Raw genomic sequence first — 18,128 nt, forward strand, 5'->3', positions numbered from 1 at the left:
CATGCTTGTACTTTGCAGCCAATTTCTGTCCAGGACAGACATCGGCAACTCTTTTAACAGTGCCAAGGGTTTCACATCCTTTCTTGCGGCTTGCATAAGTGAAGGGAAGAAAATCTAAACATGCCCCTAGTCTCAAGAATCAGGTGGCAGAGGTTTTGACCACACAGAATCCTCCCCCCACTGACCTCTGTGATTTTCCCCACTCCATCCTCCCCCTCAGAGACCTGATGCTGTGATTAAGGTGGCATCTTAGATGATCATAGAGGCACTAAAAGGAACAGAATAACTTAAGAATGAACTCCTAGAATAGGGCTACATCTAAGAAAACTATTATGCCATGCAGAATATTTTTGCTACCATCAAAAAATAGCAGCTTTATGGCAACAAATCCAGTGGCTATGTCAATGATCATACTAGTGTTTTTTGTTTTTATTTCGGGGGGCCCAGAACCCTAACAATCTGATGAGAGCTGTGGATCTTCTTGTAGACAAGTGCTTCAATAAATAGACATACAATTTTCCATGTAATTTTAGGGAGCCCATAGATCTCCTAAATGAGGTCAAGAGCCAAAAGAGTTAAGAAACTCTTATCTAATCCAATCCTTTAATTTTAGAAATAGCGAAATAAAGCTCCAAAAGAGTGACATCTTCTGCCTAACACAAGTTAACAGCAAAGACAAGTTTTTTCACTCTAGCTCCAATGCTCTGAGAGACTCAAATTAATTCTCCTGACAACAAAGACTTCAAAGCAAGTCACAGGAAGAGAAAGAGAAGAAATACTTCTAGTGCTTTGTGAGGCACAGGGAAATCTTTCAGAGCACAAATGTGGTGTGTGTGTGTGTGTGTGTGTGTGTGTGTGTGTGTGTGTGTGTGTGTATGTGTGCGCGCGCGCGTGTGTGTGTTTTCCCTAGAGAGCCAAGAAGTGAAATTCATAAGCGTGTTCTTGTCATTCTGATTGGGAGACACAGACATGAGGAAGATAAGCAACTAGAATTGGAGGAAGTACTTGGAAGGACATCTAAGAGTTAGGAGAAGGTTCTCACATGGAAACAATATGTTCTGCTTACAAGTCGGCATTAGCATAAAACTGAGTCATATGAACATCTTTGTCATTATACTAATAAGATAATATTAATTAAATTTCTAAAACTGAACACATGTGTGAGCTCCCCTTTAAGATGTTCCCTCTTCCTCTGCTTGGCTTCCACCTGCACTGGCTGCAAGCCTGAACCATTGAACCAGGCACCATTCTGGGTCCCCAACCCACCTTGCCCTCTCATTCTCTAAGATGTCCATTCTGCCCCTAATGAGTCTCTTGACTGCACCTTCTGAGCTCCTCCCCACCCTTCCTGGGCTCACCTCTCACCTGACCTTACTTTTCTGTAGTCACTTCTCTTTCTATCTGTCTTTATTTCAATACATCCTGTAAGCTGCTTTGAAAGGAATCTTACCATGAAGTAATGTAATACATTACTGTCTGGCTAGAACACCTTCAGGAGCTACCCATTACCCATAACCTTCCTTGGAAAGTTTTAGGAAGTTTTGAAATCTTCTCAACATGTTATATGAGAAATGCTTCATCATTTAGTAAGGTTGAAGACAAAAAAGAATGCTCATTTTAGATCATTATATTAGCAGAGACTGTATAACAAAAGTTATCTCAATCTTTAAACTCATTTTATATGTAAAAAAAGAAAGTGCTCTTCTCATTGAAAAAGGATGGATACAATTGTATTGTTGTATACTTACTATTTAAGAAAAAAGATTTAAACCTTATTGCATATTAAAATGTAGACTGAACTTTTATTCTGTTACATAACAAAAAACAGATTTAAAAAATACTATTATACCCTGAAATTTGAATTTCATATTTAGAGCTTAATAAATCAGCTGGTTTATTTTTTATGGTGATATGTTTTATGATTAAAAGCTAAGAAAAAAGAGAAAATATTCTAGAATACCATTTGAAAGAACTTCTCCACAGTGACATCAATCCCAGAAATGCATTCACACACACCAGGGGTTTTAGAATCACCACATGGGTCTCAGTGACATATCAGTGTGGCATCCACGGTCCTTTTGAATACTCTGCCCCATTTCTGGGCCCTTCACTCTACTTTTATCGCCTAATTTGACGTTCCCCAGACCCCATGTACTTGAACATACATTTTTTTTCTTCCTTTAATGTCACTCCTTTGTTATTTTCCTTTTTGTAAATGTTGACAGTCTATTCCATTCTTCATACCGCACATTAGGATCATCTATTCCCTGAGTCCTTCTCTGAAACACCTCCTCTTTGCCACCTCTCTATTTCATGTATTACACACGATTGTCACCAGATACACTTCCCCCTTCTGAACTCTAAAGTTCTAGGCAGGAAGAAACCCAATACCAAACATAATATGTGGAAATGCATATTTATGAATACATTTAGAAATGAACAGTTAATTCGGGAAAATAATTCAAGCAATTGGAAAACAGGTATAGGTCAAACAAGTATACGTGAAAATCTAACTACAACATGGCTTTTTTTTTTCCTTCTATATTGTTATCCTCTCCTTTAAGAAGGTTTGTTGGTTTTACAGAAAATCAGTTACATGAACTTCATGCATTACGACTGAATCTACAATAGCACAGTCATCTGGAATAATATTAATGGGACAACCACAAACCTCACTTTCAAAAAATTTCTACGAGTGCAATAATGTTCCTAAAACTGTGCATTTCTCCTTTACTGGACTTGTACCTGTGTTAGATCTTGTTAGCTGTCCACTAAAGACTTTATCCTCCCTTGCCCAGAATAGTCAAATGTGGCTGAGACACGGCTGCTGGATAGGTATATTTCCTAGCTTCGTTTGCTACATATGTGACCATGTGACTGATGCCTCATTGCTAATGGAGGGCAATCAAGAATGATGTGAGCAACTTTTATTTGACTTGCTTCAGAGGAAATCTTTGGCCCAAAGCTTATGTTCTTTTCTTTCCATTTCTATTGAGCAATGGCAAACAATGACTTTGGAAGTTAGGCATTAAAAGTAGCAGGGGCGCCACGTGCATGAGACAGAGCTACTGAAAAACCTAGATGATATATCTGGATTGTTAGCCAAAACATAAATAAATATGTATCTTATTTGAGCCACTGCTTTGGGATGTCTTTGTTAAAGCAGCTTAGTCCTTTACTCTGATACATACAGTATCAGAAATTAGAATACTACCAATCTTGGGGCGCCTGGGTGGCTCAGTTGGTTGAGCATCCGACTTCGGCTCAGGTCAGGATCTCTCAGTCTGTGAGTTCAAGCCCCGCGTCGGGATCTGTGCTAACAGCTCAGAGACTAGAGTCTGCTTTGGATTCTGTGTGTGTGTCTCTCTCTCTCTCTGCCCCTCCCCTGCTCATGCTCAGTCTCTCTCTCTCTGTCAAAAATAAATAAACATTAAAAAAAAAGAACACTACCAGTATTCCTTTATTCCTATACATATTTTAATCCAATTTAAATAATCCTCAAAATAGAACTTTTAAAACTAGCAATATTAATATTTATAATGAGAAACTCATTTTCTGAAGTGTAAAGCCTTTGGATAGCAAATTTTATAAAACTTTATATTACAAAAGTTATCTTTGTATCTACATATAAAAATAATTTGCTGACAAAGGTAAGCAAACTTTTATGTAGAATGGATGTGACAATGTTTCCTGCGTCAAACCCTATAGAAAGAGAAATGCAAAGATACAAAAAAAGAACCATATGTTTTCCAAAAATGGTTAGGTCACATTTCAAATTTTTGTAGTTTGAGTATGACTTCTCAATCATTAACAAAACTAAGAAGACTGCCAGTTTCTTTTGTTATACATGAAATATTATTAATGGGATCCCAGCTTCTTGGTAGACACAACTCCAAAGAAGCTTTATAGTCTAGTTTCTGCTAGTTTTCAAGTCGACTCCATTCAGAATAAAAACTTCTGTTTTGCACCAATCATACATATTTTATAATTCATTTTAGAAATGAACTCTGTGGTAAAGTTTCTCTTCTATTTTTATGGCCAAAGGTTGCTCATTAAAAAGAGGTGGGGGGGGGGCGGCTACAAGATAAATTGATTTTCTGTAGATAAGTACTCAAAAAGGGAATTTTTAGTATTACAAATAAACAGGTGGATAGATAAGCAATTTCTGAATGCTTTTTTCCTAGCATTTTAAATTCAATGAGAAAGACATAACAGGTGCACCTGCATGGCTCAGTCGATTAAGTGTCCAACTTTGGCTCAGCTCATGATCTCACGGTTTGTGGGTTTGAGCTCCGCATCGGGCTCTGTGCTGACAGCTCAGAGCCTGGAGCCTGCTTCGGATTCTGTCTCCCTCTCTCTCTCTCTGCCCTCCCACACTCGTGCTCTGTTTCCATAATAAGTAAACATTTTTTTAAAAAGACCTCATTTCTGGCGGTGTTTTCATGGCTTTAAGTAATTTGGCCACCTATTGTAAAGCCGACCTTGCCTCCTGTGGATGCTCATCAACACCACCTCTCTGAGGCTTGCCTGCTGTGCCCTGGGACCCACAGAGTTCTGTTTGAGGGCTAAACTATGACTTCTAGTAGTTTCTTAAATAAGTAGCCCCCATTAAATGGAGTAGTACTGGCTCTATTACTCTCACAATTTACCCAAGTACTGAGGGGTATGATGTTTTCCAGGTGCATATTACTGTTTCATGTCGTTCTTAAAATTTGCCTCTCTTTTTCAAAGAGAAACTGCTAGCTATCAGACAGGAGTTTCATGAACCTGAGATCAAGTTGCAATGTAGCTGCAGAGGAAACATCCTTTCTCCCTGGATTCCATTACAGTCATCCTTACCCCTTGAAGCCCCGCTGCTTAAGCATGCTCTTTATCCTGCTACGTCAACATCCTTATGCTATGGAATATCTCCTCTCTTCATCATATTGCCACCTACTTATGTTGGCCTTAACACCAGCATGTTTTCCCATCTTAGAAAAATGAAAATATCATAAACCCACCACTCTCTCTCAAGCCCATACTTTCCTTCCTGCCTCTTCATAGGTATTACTATTGTCTTCAAATTTCCCAAAATCAGACTTCAATTGATTGCCATTGGACTTCCCCTTAATTACAAAGTGACATCTCTTGTCAAGGTTTCTTCTTTCCTGCATTATGGTTGGATCTGCATATGTAAAGCCTTTGGTCAACAGAGAGCCTCAGGTGAAATCAACTCAACAACTCATGCCTAAACATAATTAAGATTAAAGATGATTAAGTTACCAGGAATTATGTTCTGACTTCATCCACATAAATATGGTTTAAATACATAATGTAATATAAATTTAATTCTGACTCTTCCAAGGTGAAAATAATGCTTTGGAAAATTTTATAAATTTATGATGCTAGACATCAGCTCACTTATTTAGAAGAAATAAATTTCATGAAAATGCAGATTAAATATATTCACTTTTAAGAATGTGATTCACTCAGAGCTGTTTGTATCATTAAGTCCACATACCAATTAACCAATCACAGCACAGAAATGCCCAAAGATCATCCACGAAGGAATATATGTATTTGCTCCAACTCAGGAAGAAAGAGTAGTGATAAAAATGTCCTTGGGGCATGTGGGTGGCTCAGATAGATGTCTGACTTGTAGTTTTGGCTCAAGTCCTGATCTCACGGTTCATGAGATGGAGCCCAGCATCAGGCTCTACACTGATGGTACAGAGCCTGCTTGGAATTCTCTCTCTCCCCTCTCTCTCTGCCCCTCCCACCCTTGCACTCTCTCTCTCTTTCTCAAAATAAGCTTTTTTTAAAAAAAAATGTCTATTTTAGGTACCACCTATGTATATGAAAAAGTGATTTAGTCAAAGTAGCCGACAAAATGACATTTTACCCATAACAGGTATGCACATGATAAAGGCAAAATTCTTATTTTATTTTTAACAAAACCAGTGACAAGGGGGCATAGCTCAGGGGTAGAACATTTGACAGCAAAACCAGTGACAGTTTGTGCCTTGTGTTTGACTTTAAGTTGAGGGTTGCTGCACTAAAGTTGTTTCAGCATCCAAATCATCATGGCCAGAATGGAACTCATCACCTGTTCCCTCGAATCTGCTTCCTGCCTCATGTCAGGTTTGTAGTTAAAGACCCCATCATAAACTAGAAGTCCAGCCAGAAACATGGGTATCATCTTTGCTTCCTCCCTCTTGACAATTTCCAAAATGCTTTTGTACTATAATCTCTATATTCTGATTGTAGCAGTCCTGTGAGGGTGTGTTATCTTTATCTTATAAATGATGATATTTATTATGTTCAGAGTTTAAGTGCTCTGCCCAAAGGCACAGAATTGCCATGATGCTTATTTTCTGGTGGTTCATTTAGTTAATATATTCATGCACACTATCTTACTTAATCATTAAAACATTTATGTGCTTTCAGTCCTTTTTTCTCAAATAAGTACATGGAGAGATTGAGCCCATCATTTGAGGATTTGAATACGTCAGCCTTAAAATCTCCACTTAATTATTCCTGCTCTTAGTGAATTACTGAGTAGGGATCTAAGATCTAAATCCGATCTATTTTCCCAGTAGGCAAGCACTCACCTGACCGGATATACTATTGACGGGACATTCACCTTAATTTGGCACTAAAAGCTTTATAAAAACACTTTTACTTTAAGCCTTTTTCTCAAAAAAAATTCTCACTTTTGCACAGTCTGTTAAACAGAGCTTATATTTTAGTGATTAAGAAATGTATAATGCATTTCCAATGTGTCAATATTAAAAACGATTTTCTGTAACAGTGACAGAGTTTTACTTATAGAAAACATAGAATAGAACGAAAACATAGAGAAGACTCTGAAAGCTACTTTTCTGTAGAACGATTTCATAAGTCTATTTTCTCACCATTTTTTTTCTTACCTAAAACTAAGATTCATGATTCTTCTCTAGCCATCTTCCCCAACCCTCTCTCCCAGAAAAATGCAACCATCTGTATATTTTTAATTAATAAAGCCTGCAAGTTTTATTTATGATTACACATGACAAAAGAGAAACACTCAGAGATTAAATGATCTGAGTTATACAAATGAACTAGCAATAGTACGAGGAGCACAGTGTGTTTAAATTCGTTGTATAAATTAAAGCCAGATACTTTATTTATGACATATGGGAAAAAGAGCCATATTTCTAAAATATGTTCAGTCATCATCAGTTCCAGGAACCAGATCAATGCCATAAACATATTCCAGTGATCGAACAGCAACATCAGACTGCATGTGCTATAGCAGCAATCCACATATATAAGCACCACACACGAGAAGTCAACAATTAACTAACTTCCTATGTTCGTTTCGTCAGATGGAACCCACATGTAAATGTAAAATCAAAAATAGCCCTTTCCCTAGAAAATACTTAGGATGAGGTTTTGAAAATGCCAAAATTGCTTTCTTCCACCTCTCTCTCTCTCATTCCTCTCCACCCACTCCAGTCTGACTGCTATAAAGATCAACAGAACCGAAACACAAAAATGCATAGCTCATGTGGGTGAGCCTGATCAGAAACACTTCTATAGTGGTCCTGCCAGGTGTACTGGCAGAGCCTTCTGGAGACTGAGAGATATAGATGCCAGTCTATCTTCATACTGTAAAATCTTCAGACTGAACAAGGCCAGGAGGTTGTATCTACATTGTCATCATTCCTCCTTCATTTAAAAATCTCCAAAATCCCACATTAAATTTTTCCCAGTTAAAAGAAACTGCAAAACTCCCTTGATCACTTTCTACCTAAACAAGAACATTTTATGGCTCCCCCTTCTTTCACTATTTTTTAAATGTTATACTTATTTATCCAAATATCCAAAATTAAACCTATGTTTCTGTTCAGTAGGTTTTAGTAATTATATCAGTTTTGCCTGTTTTCATTTGCAGACCCTTAAAAGAAAGGAGATGTAAGTGATACATATTTCTCTGTTTAAATGGTTCTTTTTAATGAATGTTTCCAATACTGTTGTTATTGCCTAAATTATTTTTAATACACCGTAAGGTAGGGAATTTCCACAATGTTTGTTAGTTATCAGTTAGTTAGAAACGCACTGGCCTCTAGTGCCTCCAGTATCTCCTTACTATCTACAGTGCTAACTTTAAATTCTTTGCACTATTTCACAAGACTCAGAGCATGGCCTAATTCGGTCTCTGCTCTCCACTGGCATGAACCCAACACTCTACGCTGTTAAGTCCCGCTCCTTCCCATCTCTTCATCTTTGTTGATTCCTTTCTATTTGCTTTTCTTTTCAACATAACAATACAACCCTAATATTGCTCATAATCTCTTCAAGAAAGCTTTCTCCATCTTTTCCAACCACTGTCATCACCAATTTCTATGAATTCGTGGAAAATTCATTAGGTCGTAAGACAAACTGATATCTATTTATTGCTCCTAGGTGATCGCATTGACTCAGTTCAATTTCATCATCTAATTGATACACTCTGTAAGCACAGGAAATACAATTTGTAATTTATTTTGGACATCTATTAACAGATACTACCTATATGGAGGGTGATCAATATCCCAAATATATTAAGAGATTAAAATATTTTCTGCCCCATATTTTCCAAGAAGAAAGAAAGATTTCTACTTATTAGCTATCTTACTGGGATAAGCAAGTTCATCTCTGAGCCATTGACACCTTTGTTTAAAATAAGTATAAGACTGGGGCGCCTGGGTGACGCAGTCGGTTAAGCGTCCGACTTCAGCCAGGTCACGATCTCGCGGTCCGTGAGTTCGAGCCCCGCGTCAGGCTCTGGGCTGATGGCTCGGAGCCTGGAGCCTGTTTCCGATTCTGTGTCTCCCTCTCTCTCTGTCCCTCCCCCGTTCATGCTCTGTCTCTCTCTGTCCCAAAAATATATAAAAAACGTTGACAAAAAAATTAAAATAAGTATAAGAATACTGTTTTCACTGACTTCTTTGATTTCTTTGAATATACTATGCATATCTTGCCTCGGGCTCTTCATTTTGCCTCAATATTTCTTTTCCATCTGTTTATCTAGTTACTTCCTCTCTATCCTTAAATATAACATTCTTATAGAAGCTTTCCTTCTTACCCCTTCCTCCTATCACTTTATTTATTCAATGACCATCCTCCCTGGTAAACTGTATCCTGCTAGAAAACATGAATTGCATAGTGTTATTCCACACTGTATATTCAGTGCACTGTGTAAATATGTGAATATTCGTTATTGAATATTTGCTTTTTTCTTCTTTGATCTTGTTTTTATCTTGTTTTGATTTGTACTTAAAATATCATAGTTATTTTTCTTATTCCTTGATGTGTTTCTTGGCATTTGATGATAGTCACCAAGCACCATGCAATAATTTGAAGTGGTAAAATATAAAATTATGTTATTTATATAGGTAAAATAAGATCAGGCCAAACAGTTCAAACATGAGTCCACATCCTCTTTGAGTGAACTGGAAAAACAGAGGATTTGCAGTCAATGCTAAGTTAGCTGCTCATTTTGATAGCCATAAATACTTCTTACAACCTGAATCATGATAGATATTATGGCTTAGTTTTAATGACTTACTGTGAAGCTATTTAGAATTAAGTGAACAGAGAAAACGCAGTCTATGATGGGGAATGAAAGGTAAATCGGAGATGCTTCCTTGGATACAAACCATTATTAACAGGTACTATGCTGGAATAAATTCCCATGACCAACAACATGAAAATTGTATATTGACAGGCATTAGTATTTTCGTACATAACGTCAGTTTTTTCACTCTCATTCAACCTGCATAAATAGGAATCCAGACTGTTACAAGTTATTAAGACTGACATGAAACACACACAAACACACATGACTGACAGCACCAAAATCAGAAGTGACACGGACATCATCAATGAAAAGAGATGACACTTATTATTAACACAAGAGAGTTCGAACTTCAATGACTCAGAAATAGTTTATTAAAAGTCTAAAAAAAAGATCTCAGTCTATACAAATAAATTTGCCAGTTCAATTTAGTCAGACTGAAGGTTAAGGTTAATCAGTACATTCTAAAAGGGAAAAAAGGAATATATCCTATGTGACTTTATTTACAAAACTGTTAATGAAAATCAACTTTCTCGACAAACAGGTAATGATGACTACCCAAGCAGTTACAGTAAGATTAGGCTGACATTACTTGGCAAACCAATGGTCCCTGAGGGGGGGGCTTCTCAAATAAAAATCACAACCACACACAGCTGAAGACTTGTAATCAATGTTCATATATGTGCCAAATTGTGTTAGGGAAATTTAAGGCACCTAAGATTTAAAAAATTGAAATCCAACTCCAGAAACGTTTTGTACTACTTCTTAGCTGGCAGAACAGTACCATCATGCCTGTCTTATACAGATAAAAAAAGACCATGGAAATGTTATTTTATTTCCACTTTAATACCTGGTTTATATATTCCCTAACATATAAAAGGCAAGATATCATTCAAATGGATAAAAATACTCCTGGAGCACATTGAAAAGCACCTGCATTACATTAACAATAAAGAAATGAAGGACAGGAACTCATAAAGCAGAAATACTTCAATCTATTCTCTAAGAAATAAAAGTTTTTTGAAAGAAAACAAGCTTTAACTGTACACTTCTAATCCTACCTTTTGTCTAATATATTTACGTAACTAAACATTGCTAATCATAATCTAAAATTGAGGGCCAGGAAAGTGAATTTACCTAAGTAAACTATTTCTCATAAAGGGAGAGAATGACTGCCTTTTACAGTGTACTAAGCATTCAAAGAGAAGCATGCTTACTTAGACAACAAGAATGTGGGCAGTTTAAGGAAGAAATAGTAAGGCTTTAAAATTCAAGAAAGAAAAACAAATTCAATGATGTTTAATGTCCAGCTAACTCACAATGTGAAACAGTTGCCTAGGAATAACCACTCCTGAACCAGAAATCTTTCTGCCTCATGGTGCATCACCATTTCACTAGTGTGTGTCTGAAGAATTAGATCAGGAAAGGAAGTTATAAAATTCAAATGCTTCTTCTAAATGATTGGCAAAATGAGGCAATTTCCAACAGTCCTTTTGACTACATAGATAATAGGAAAAAAAAAAAAAACCCTCCTTAGATCCAGAAAAATGAAACTCCTGTACTAAGATAAAATAAGGACAAATGCTAATAATTAAATTATAAAAAAATAATTTAGGTTTTCTTGGTAGACACGATAATATACTAGTTTTAGGAAGTTCTAAATTTCTGTGACCAGGGGCCAACATTTCTAATTAGTCCATATATTAAAGAGAATGTTTAGGCCCTAAATAAATTTATATAAACTGTCATAACCAAATACAATATGGAAGTACAATTCACAAGCATAAAGTAGAATATGATTATTTCTGTGAATTTATAGAACTGATTCTTTATATAATTTCTTTGAGAGAGCTATTCACCCATATTCTCCTATTTCCTTTGCAGTAACAGAAAGCAATTAAAAGTGTATATAATTAATTAGCAAACAGCTAAGAAACAGAAAACAGAAAACATATCTCGCAACCCAAGATCTTTAGAAAATTTTTACAGAACAGATTTTTAGCTCAAAGACATTATCTTAAAATCTCTCATTATTGAATATCAAAAGGCACCTGTACAGTATCAGCAAACATTTAAAATGTTCCTTCTACTTTTTCTGTAACTCAGAACTGATTGCACAGCCTTTTATAATTAAAAACACTAATTTACACTGAAACTTAAACAGTGAAATATGTTGTGTGTATTTTTATATTACCTGTTTCTTTCATATAATTTTTGTTTAAAATGTATCTGCCTGATTTTTAAACTCAAAGCTTCAGCCTCAACTATTTGAGTGTAATCAAAAATAACATTTGATGTCAAGCTGTTTTGAACAAAGGATGAATTATCCCTTATAGATAATTGCTTTGGTTCTCTGTATTTCCCTCTTGCCAAAACAAATAAGATATATTATCTATTCTTAGCAGGTATATTAACTCATTGGCCTCTTCCTTGCATCAACCCTCTTGATAATCACAGTAAAATTTTTTCAAGGAGTTTCTTTAAATAGATTATAAATATAAATATAAATAAATAATATTTAAGTAGCTAATAAATATAAATAATATAAATATAAATATAAACTATGTTACAGATACTACTATAATTTTTTTCCTTACCTACTGAAATTGCCATTTTAGTCTCATACGCTTTCTTCAACTTCCTCCCAAACTGGCAGAGTATGGCTGCTATTCCACCTGTTACAAACTTTTAATTTGTTAATTAGAAGGGATTCTTACCCAATTCCTCTTCCACCATAAGTAAGGCAGCAGAGACATTGAAGAACCTCTTCTCTGCAACTATATAAAGAGAAGGAGGCAGAATAGACCCTAAAGAGCTTGGCACTCATTGTTCTGGAAATGCAGCTGCAGCTAGAGGTAAAGAATGGTCACCAGGCAGCTGCCGAGGTGAGCTCCTTCCTCACACAGTGGAAACAGAAGAAATGTGGCACACAACATGAGAAATGGGTAGTCAGGAACAAAAAGGGGAAGACAGTTGAAGACAGGTTTGTCCCATAACACAGGCAAATGGAAGGCTATCTCTTCCTGTAGAGATAGCCTTGCTGGCCAAAAACTTGAGCTTTAAAATGACACGTGGATATATGAATCATTTCCAGGTAAGGGTTTTTTAAAGAGGAGGTTGCTAGTATGTAAATGGTGAGTCAACTCACATTCTGATAATGCAGAAAAATGAAGACTACTAAATAGCTTTTCTTTTATGAATTATACATGTGATTATAAATATTTAAAACTGTGGAGCATATTATCTATCCTACATGACCATCATACAGGTCTAGAATAGGTGTGCAAGTATTGGATAAAAGATACTTACCATGTTAATCTTAATCCATATTCATTTTGCAAACTTTTAAGTAAGACATGAGGGATCCTGGGGTGGGTAGAAGACCTTTTGATCAAAAATAATTTAAGTATCAGAAAGTCAGCAGTTACAACACAGAATAGGAACACTTTTCTCCACAACTAAAACTACCTTCTAACATACTAAAATTCATGATATCCATGAATAAAACACTGATGTATTTTTGTTTTTAACCAAAGAAATCCATAATATTCTAGAGTTTTGTCAATATGTTTTAAATTATGGAGTCAATATTTAGAATTTTCAACTAGTTTAGATAAACATTTTTTAGAGATCTGTTAGTTCAATGGGCCACTCCAATGATTCTCAAACTAGTTGCAAAGACAGTATCACATGGAAGTCTCCTGGGTAGCTCAGTTGGTTAAGTATGTGACACTTGACTTCCACTCAGGTCATGATCTTGCCATTCTTGGGTTCAAGCCCCACTTTGGGCTCTGAGGTGGTAGTAAGGAGCCTGGTTGGGATTCTGTGTTTCCTCTCTCTGCCCTGTGCTCTCTCTCTCTCTCTCAAAAAAAAAAAAAAAAAAAAGGAATCACCTGGGAAGCTTACAGAGGCCTAATTCCTATCCCAGACCAATCCAGTGAAAAGCTCAGGGAGTATAACCTAAACAGAAATAAGTAACTAGGCTTCCTCAGATGATTTCAAGGCAGGCTGGGAGAAAAATCATTGTTCTGCCCTTGCATCTAAATCTTCTGTGGAAAACATAAATTGGTGTTCTAAGAAAAACTTTCCCACTGTCAAATATTTGTGAAGTAACCAAGGATAATCATTATATTTAATGGATGTCTGAAGCATTCTTTTAATGATAGAAAATAAGGTATTTCTATTCTCATAACTACAGTTAATGTAATTGAGCAAGTTGTGATTAATGCTTTCAGGAAAGAAGAAATAACATATGTAATAGCCTTAAAGGAAGAATGAGAATGGTAATATTTGAAGACTACATGATCTGCTTACAAAAACTAATAAAATCAACATATAAACTCTTAAAAGTAATCAGAAAGTTTAGCACTAAGACCAGATATAAGACTGATTTATAAGAATCAAGAGCACTCCTTTAATTTGCCTCTAATACGTATTGAATACAGGAAGCCAATACTAAGAAAAACTACTCAGTATGAAGGAATTTGCTAACAAACTATTTAAAGATTGCTATAGAAAAACAAATAAAAATAAAATAAAATAAAGATCCCTATAGGGAAACAAACAAACAAACATTAAAGGCCTTTTAAAAGGCATAAAGGACTGAATGAAGAGCTCTTTCCTGTTATTGGAGGAGATGATTTAATATAGCCACGCATTCCAAGTTAAACTATATATTCAGTGAAGTCTCAATAAAAATTCCAGCTGCATTTCTTTAGGAATACTCAATAGTAGCTGACACTGAAACAAGTTGATCGTTATATTGAGAAAAAAATTCAAGTCTTAACATGAAAGTTAGAGTCCTGACAGATTAAATTTCTAAGGATGGAAAGTAAATCAGTAAGTTAATAAAAAATAATGTAGGAGAATATATAACCTTTACTACATAAGGGTGAGGAAAGACTTCTTTAAAACTCCAAAAAAGTAGGGGTGCCTGAGTGGCTCAGTCAGTTGAGCATCCGACTTCGCCTCAGGTCAAGATCTCACAGTTAATGGGTTCGCGCCACACTTTGGGCTCCGTGTTGACAGCTCAGAGCTTCGAGCCTGCTTCTGAACCTGCCTCCCTCCCTCTCTCTCCCTCTCTCTCTGCCTCTCCCCTGCTTATGTGCTGTCTCTTTCTCAAAAATAAAATGAAAAACCATTAAAAAACAAAACTCCCAAAAAACAAAAACCTATATACTTTATGTGTCTATTTACAAAAGAGTCTAGAAAAGGCAAAAATACTGAGTCAGAAGGTAATAGATCAGTAGTTGCCATGGATTAGAGGTGAGGGGGCATAAGGAATGCAAAGAAATACAAGAAAAGTTTCTGGGGTGATAGAAACATTTGATATCCTAATTTGGATGGCAATTGCACAATTATATACATTTGTTGAATCTCAATAAACTGTAAATTTTAAAATGTATAATATTGAATGCAAATTATACCTCAATAATCCTAACAAAATTCCCTTTAAACCATAAATTACAAGGTTGAAAACTGATTAACTTACTACATAAATATTAAGATTTATATTCAACGAAGGGTAGCATAGAAACATTTAGAGAAAAGAGACTTGCAATGTCCGAAAAACAACAAAGAACAAATACATAAGCAATCTCTGCAAATAAAGAAGACAACAGACACCTCAATAAAATTATGAACAAGGATAAAATCAGATCAATCATAAAATGGAACTCTGTAATGATAATAAGGATTTGAAAACAGTTGCTCATTAGTGGAACATGGAAAATATATAAAAAGTGAAGAAAGGGGTGCCTGAGGGACTCAGTTAGTTAAGTGTCACACTCTTGGTTTCAGCTCAGACCATGATTTCACAGCTCATGGGTCCGAGTGCCTCATCAGGCTCTGCTCTGTCAGGGCAGAGCCTGCTTGGGATTCTCTCTCTCGCTCCCTCTCTGCCCCTCCTCTGCTCAAGCTCTCTCTCTCAAAATAAATAAATAAACTTAAAAAAAAAAAAAAAGTGAAGCAAAACATCAGTTACACCCAACAGTTACATCCAACAAAGGGTAGACTGAGGACTGTCTTATTATCTTTGGTGACTCCATTGACTTTGTCCTAACAGCCAGCTTGAATATTCGTTTATTCAATTACATATTTAACCCACCTCTATTTTTAGCTTCATGAGGTTTAGGTTATATAAAACAATTTTTATTTTTTTTTTGCTTTTTGTACATAAGGAAAGACAAAATTAATGGGGTTTCATTGAATGGAGATACTGTGGCTCAGGAAGTCTATGTGTTACACAGGTATTCTAATCCACATACATCTGAGGTAGAAAGTTTTTTAATGGTGAAAATGAAAAATCAGATGAACTGAACATACACCTCTGAAATAGCAACAACAACCTTGACAATGGCTTAAATACTTAAGTGCAGGTTCACTGAATGGAACACTGAAAATATGCTTCTAGTAAATTTAAGTGGTAGCCTGAAAACACCATCCTGATGCAACTGAGTTATACAATAACCTCAAACAATGGGAAAATGCAAAAGTAACAATTAAAATAATAAAATATCAGATAGAAAAGATGGAATGCCAGTTGAACTACTAGAAGAAATTGTTTTTCCCGTAACTATGAGTCATTCTGGACTTAAAGTTGTTGACGTTTTTTTTATCAATCACAACGCCTCTGAACCTAACACCGTCCAAATCAACACTCTGTCTCATATCTAAAATTTAGTACAAAACCAGATTCTGCTTTAATACAGGCAGTTTAAAATTTTTCCATTACTTTAATTACTGGAAACATGAACTCACCAATTTGTGGGGAAGAATATTTTTTACCTTAAAATTCTGAGACAAAATTATTATGTAGGCTTTATTTAACAGATGTATCATCAGGAATTTGTTTCATAATATATACAAATCTCATGTTTTTCATAATGACTTTCTTTTATCCAAAGGAGTACAGAGGAAGAAAGGATATGATGGGGTGAAAAACAAGACCCCCTAAATCAATGCATGAATTCCTAGTAAATTCTGAACTGCATGTGTTTGGACTGAATCAGAGCAATATTGCAAAGTATTTGAAAACTGAACTATTTATTACACAGAACATTACCCAACTCCCAGACTTGGCCATGGTTGGGATCATGTGGGATGACCTGATAACATTAGGTTTGAAAAATTAAACTGAAAATTGAAACCACAGCACTCAAGAGGCAGAAGAGAATGTGTAATCTGAAAATAATTAGGTGAGTTGAATATTAAAACAAAATAAATCAACATTATTGATGGGATTTCAACAGAATATCTAATTTCATAATGCAATATTCAAAATGCACAGAATAAAAATTTTACTCAGGGCACAAAGAACTGGAAAAATCTCAATTCTCAAGGTAAAAAGATAACCAAAAGACACCACCCACAAAATCACCCGGGGAAGAAATTATCAGACTTTTAAACGGATGCAATAACCATGCCCCATGAAATGAAAACAAAAGCTCTTAGGGTAGTCTTGGCAAAAATATATATAAATTGCAACCAATCTAATTAAAAAATATCAATAAATAACAACAACAAAAAAAACAAGTGTAGGCAAAAATGTAGAGAAATTGGAACACCTGTGCACTGTTGGTGGAAATGCAAAGTGCTGCAGCTGTTAGGGAAAAATAGTGTGTCAGTTTGCCAAAAAATTAAACATATAATTAAACATATGATCCACCAATGTTAATTCTGGGTATATGCCCAAAAAATGAAACCAAAGTCTTAAAGAGGTACTTATGTGACAATGTTCACAGTAGCATTATTCACAACAGCCAAAAGGTAGAAGCAAGCCAATGTCCATCAATGAATGAATGGATAGATAAAACATCGCATATACACACAGTGGATTTTTTTTTTTTTTCACACAGTGGATTTTTAAACAGCCTTTAAAAATAAAGAATTCCAGAGTTCTCGGAAGATGGCGGCGTAGGAGGACGCTGGGCTCACCGCGCGTCCTGCTGATCACTTAGATTCCACCTACACCTGCCTAAATAACCCAGAAAACCACCAGAGGATTAGCAGAACGGAGTCTCTGGAGCCAAGCGCAGACGTGAGGCCCACGGAAGAGGGTAGGAAGAGCGGCGAGGCGGTGCACGCTCCACGGACTGGCGGGAGGGAGCCGGGGCAGAGGGGCAGCCTGCCGGCCAAGCAGAGCCCCAGAGTCTGGCTGGCAAAAGCGGAGGGGCCGGACGGAGTGTGTTCCCACAGCAAGCAGAACTTAGCATGTGGGAGGTCATAAGTTAACAGCTCTGCTCGGAAAGCGGGAAGGCTGGAGGACAAATGGAGGGAGAGATGCTGAGCCCCGGGACGACAGAGCTCAGTTTGTTGGGGAACAAAGGCACTAGCCAGCGCCATCTACCTCACCCATCCCCCAGCCGAAATCGCAAAGGCAACCAGTCCCCGCCAGGGAACTTGCTTGCTCCATGCAAACACCCAACGCAGTGCTTCTGCGGAGCCACCCCTCCAGCAGCGGGTCTGACTCCCTCCTGCTGCCACAGGGCCCCTCCTGAAGTGGATCACTGAAGGAGAAGCTAGCTACTAAGCCTCCCCCTCCTGCCCC

The 18,128-nt window shown here is 36.5% G+C and overlaps 1 protein-coding gene across 3 annotated transcripts in view; it reads right to left on the reverse strand.

Moving 5' to 3' along the window:
• CRPPA (CDP-L-ribitol pyrophosphorylase A) overlaps window positions 1-18,128 on the reverse strand; it is a 321,101-nt gene that overhangs the window by 48,866 nt on the left and 254,107 nt on the right. Inside the window, exons 10-11 of one of the 3 annotated variants that reach the window (XM_019443508.2) lie at window positions 12,890-12,964; window positions 12,194-12,265 (exon numbers count right to left, since the gene is read on the reverse strand). The exons of 1 other annotated variant lie outside the window; for it this stretch is intronic. In XM_019443508.2, the coding sequence (XP_019299053.2) occupies window positions 12,926-12,964 (39 nt within the window). In that variant the 3' untranslated portion in view covers window positions 12,194-12,265; window positions 12,890-12,925. Of the gene's footprint in view, window positions 1-12,193; window positions 12,266-12,889; window positions 12,965-18,128 lie in introns of those variants that run through there. One more of the 3 variants, XM_019443507.2, reaches the window with a different exon arrangement.

The sequence above is a fragment of the Panthera pardus genome, unplaced genomic scaffold (genome assembly GCF_024362965.1).
Source record: "Panthera pardus isolate Hobbes unplaced genomic scaffold, ASM2436296v1 HiC_scaffold_8, whole genome shotgun sequence".
Classification (NCBI taxonomy): Eukaryota; Metazoa; Chordata; class Mammalia; order Carnivora; family Felidae; genus Panthera; species Panthera pardus.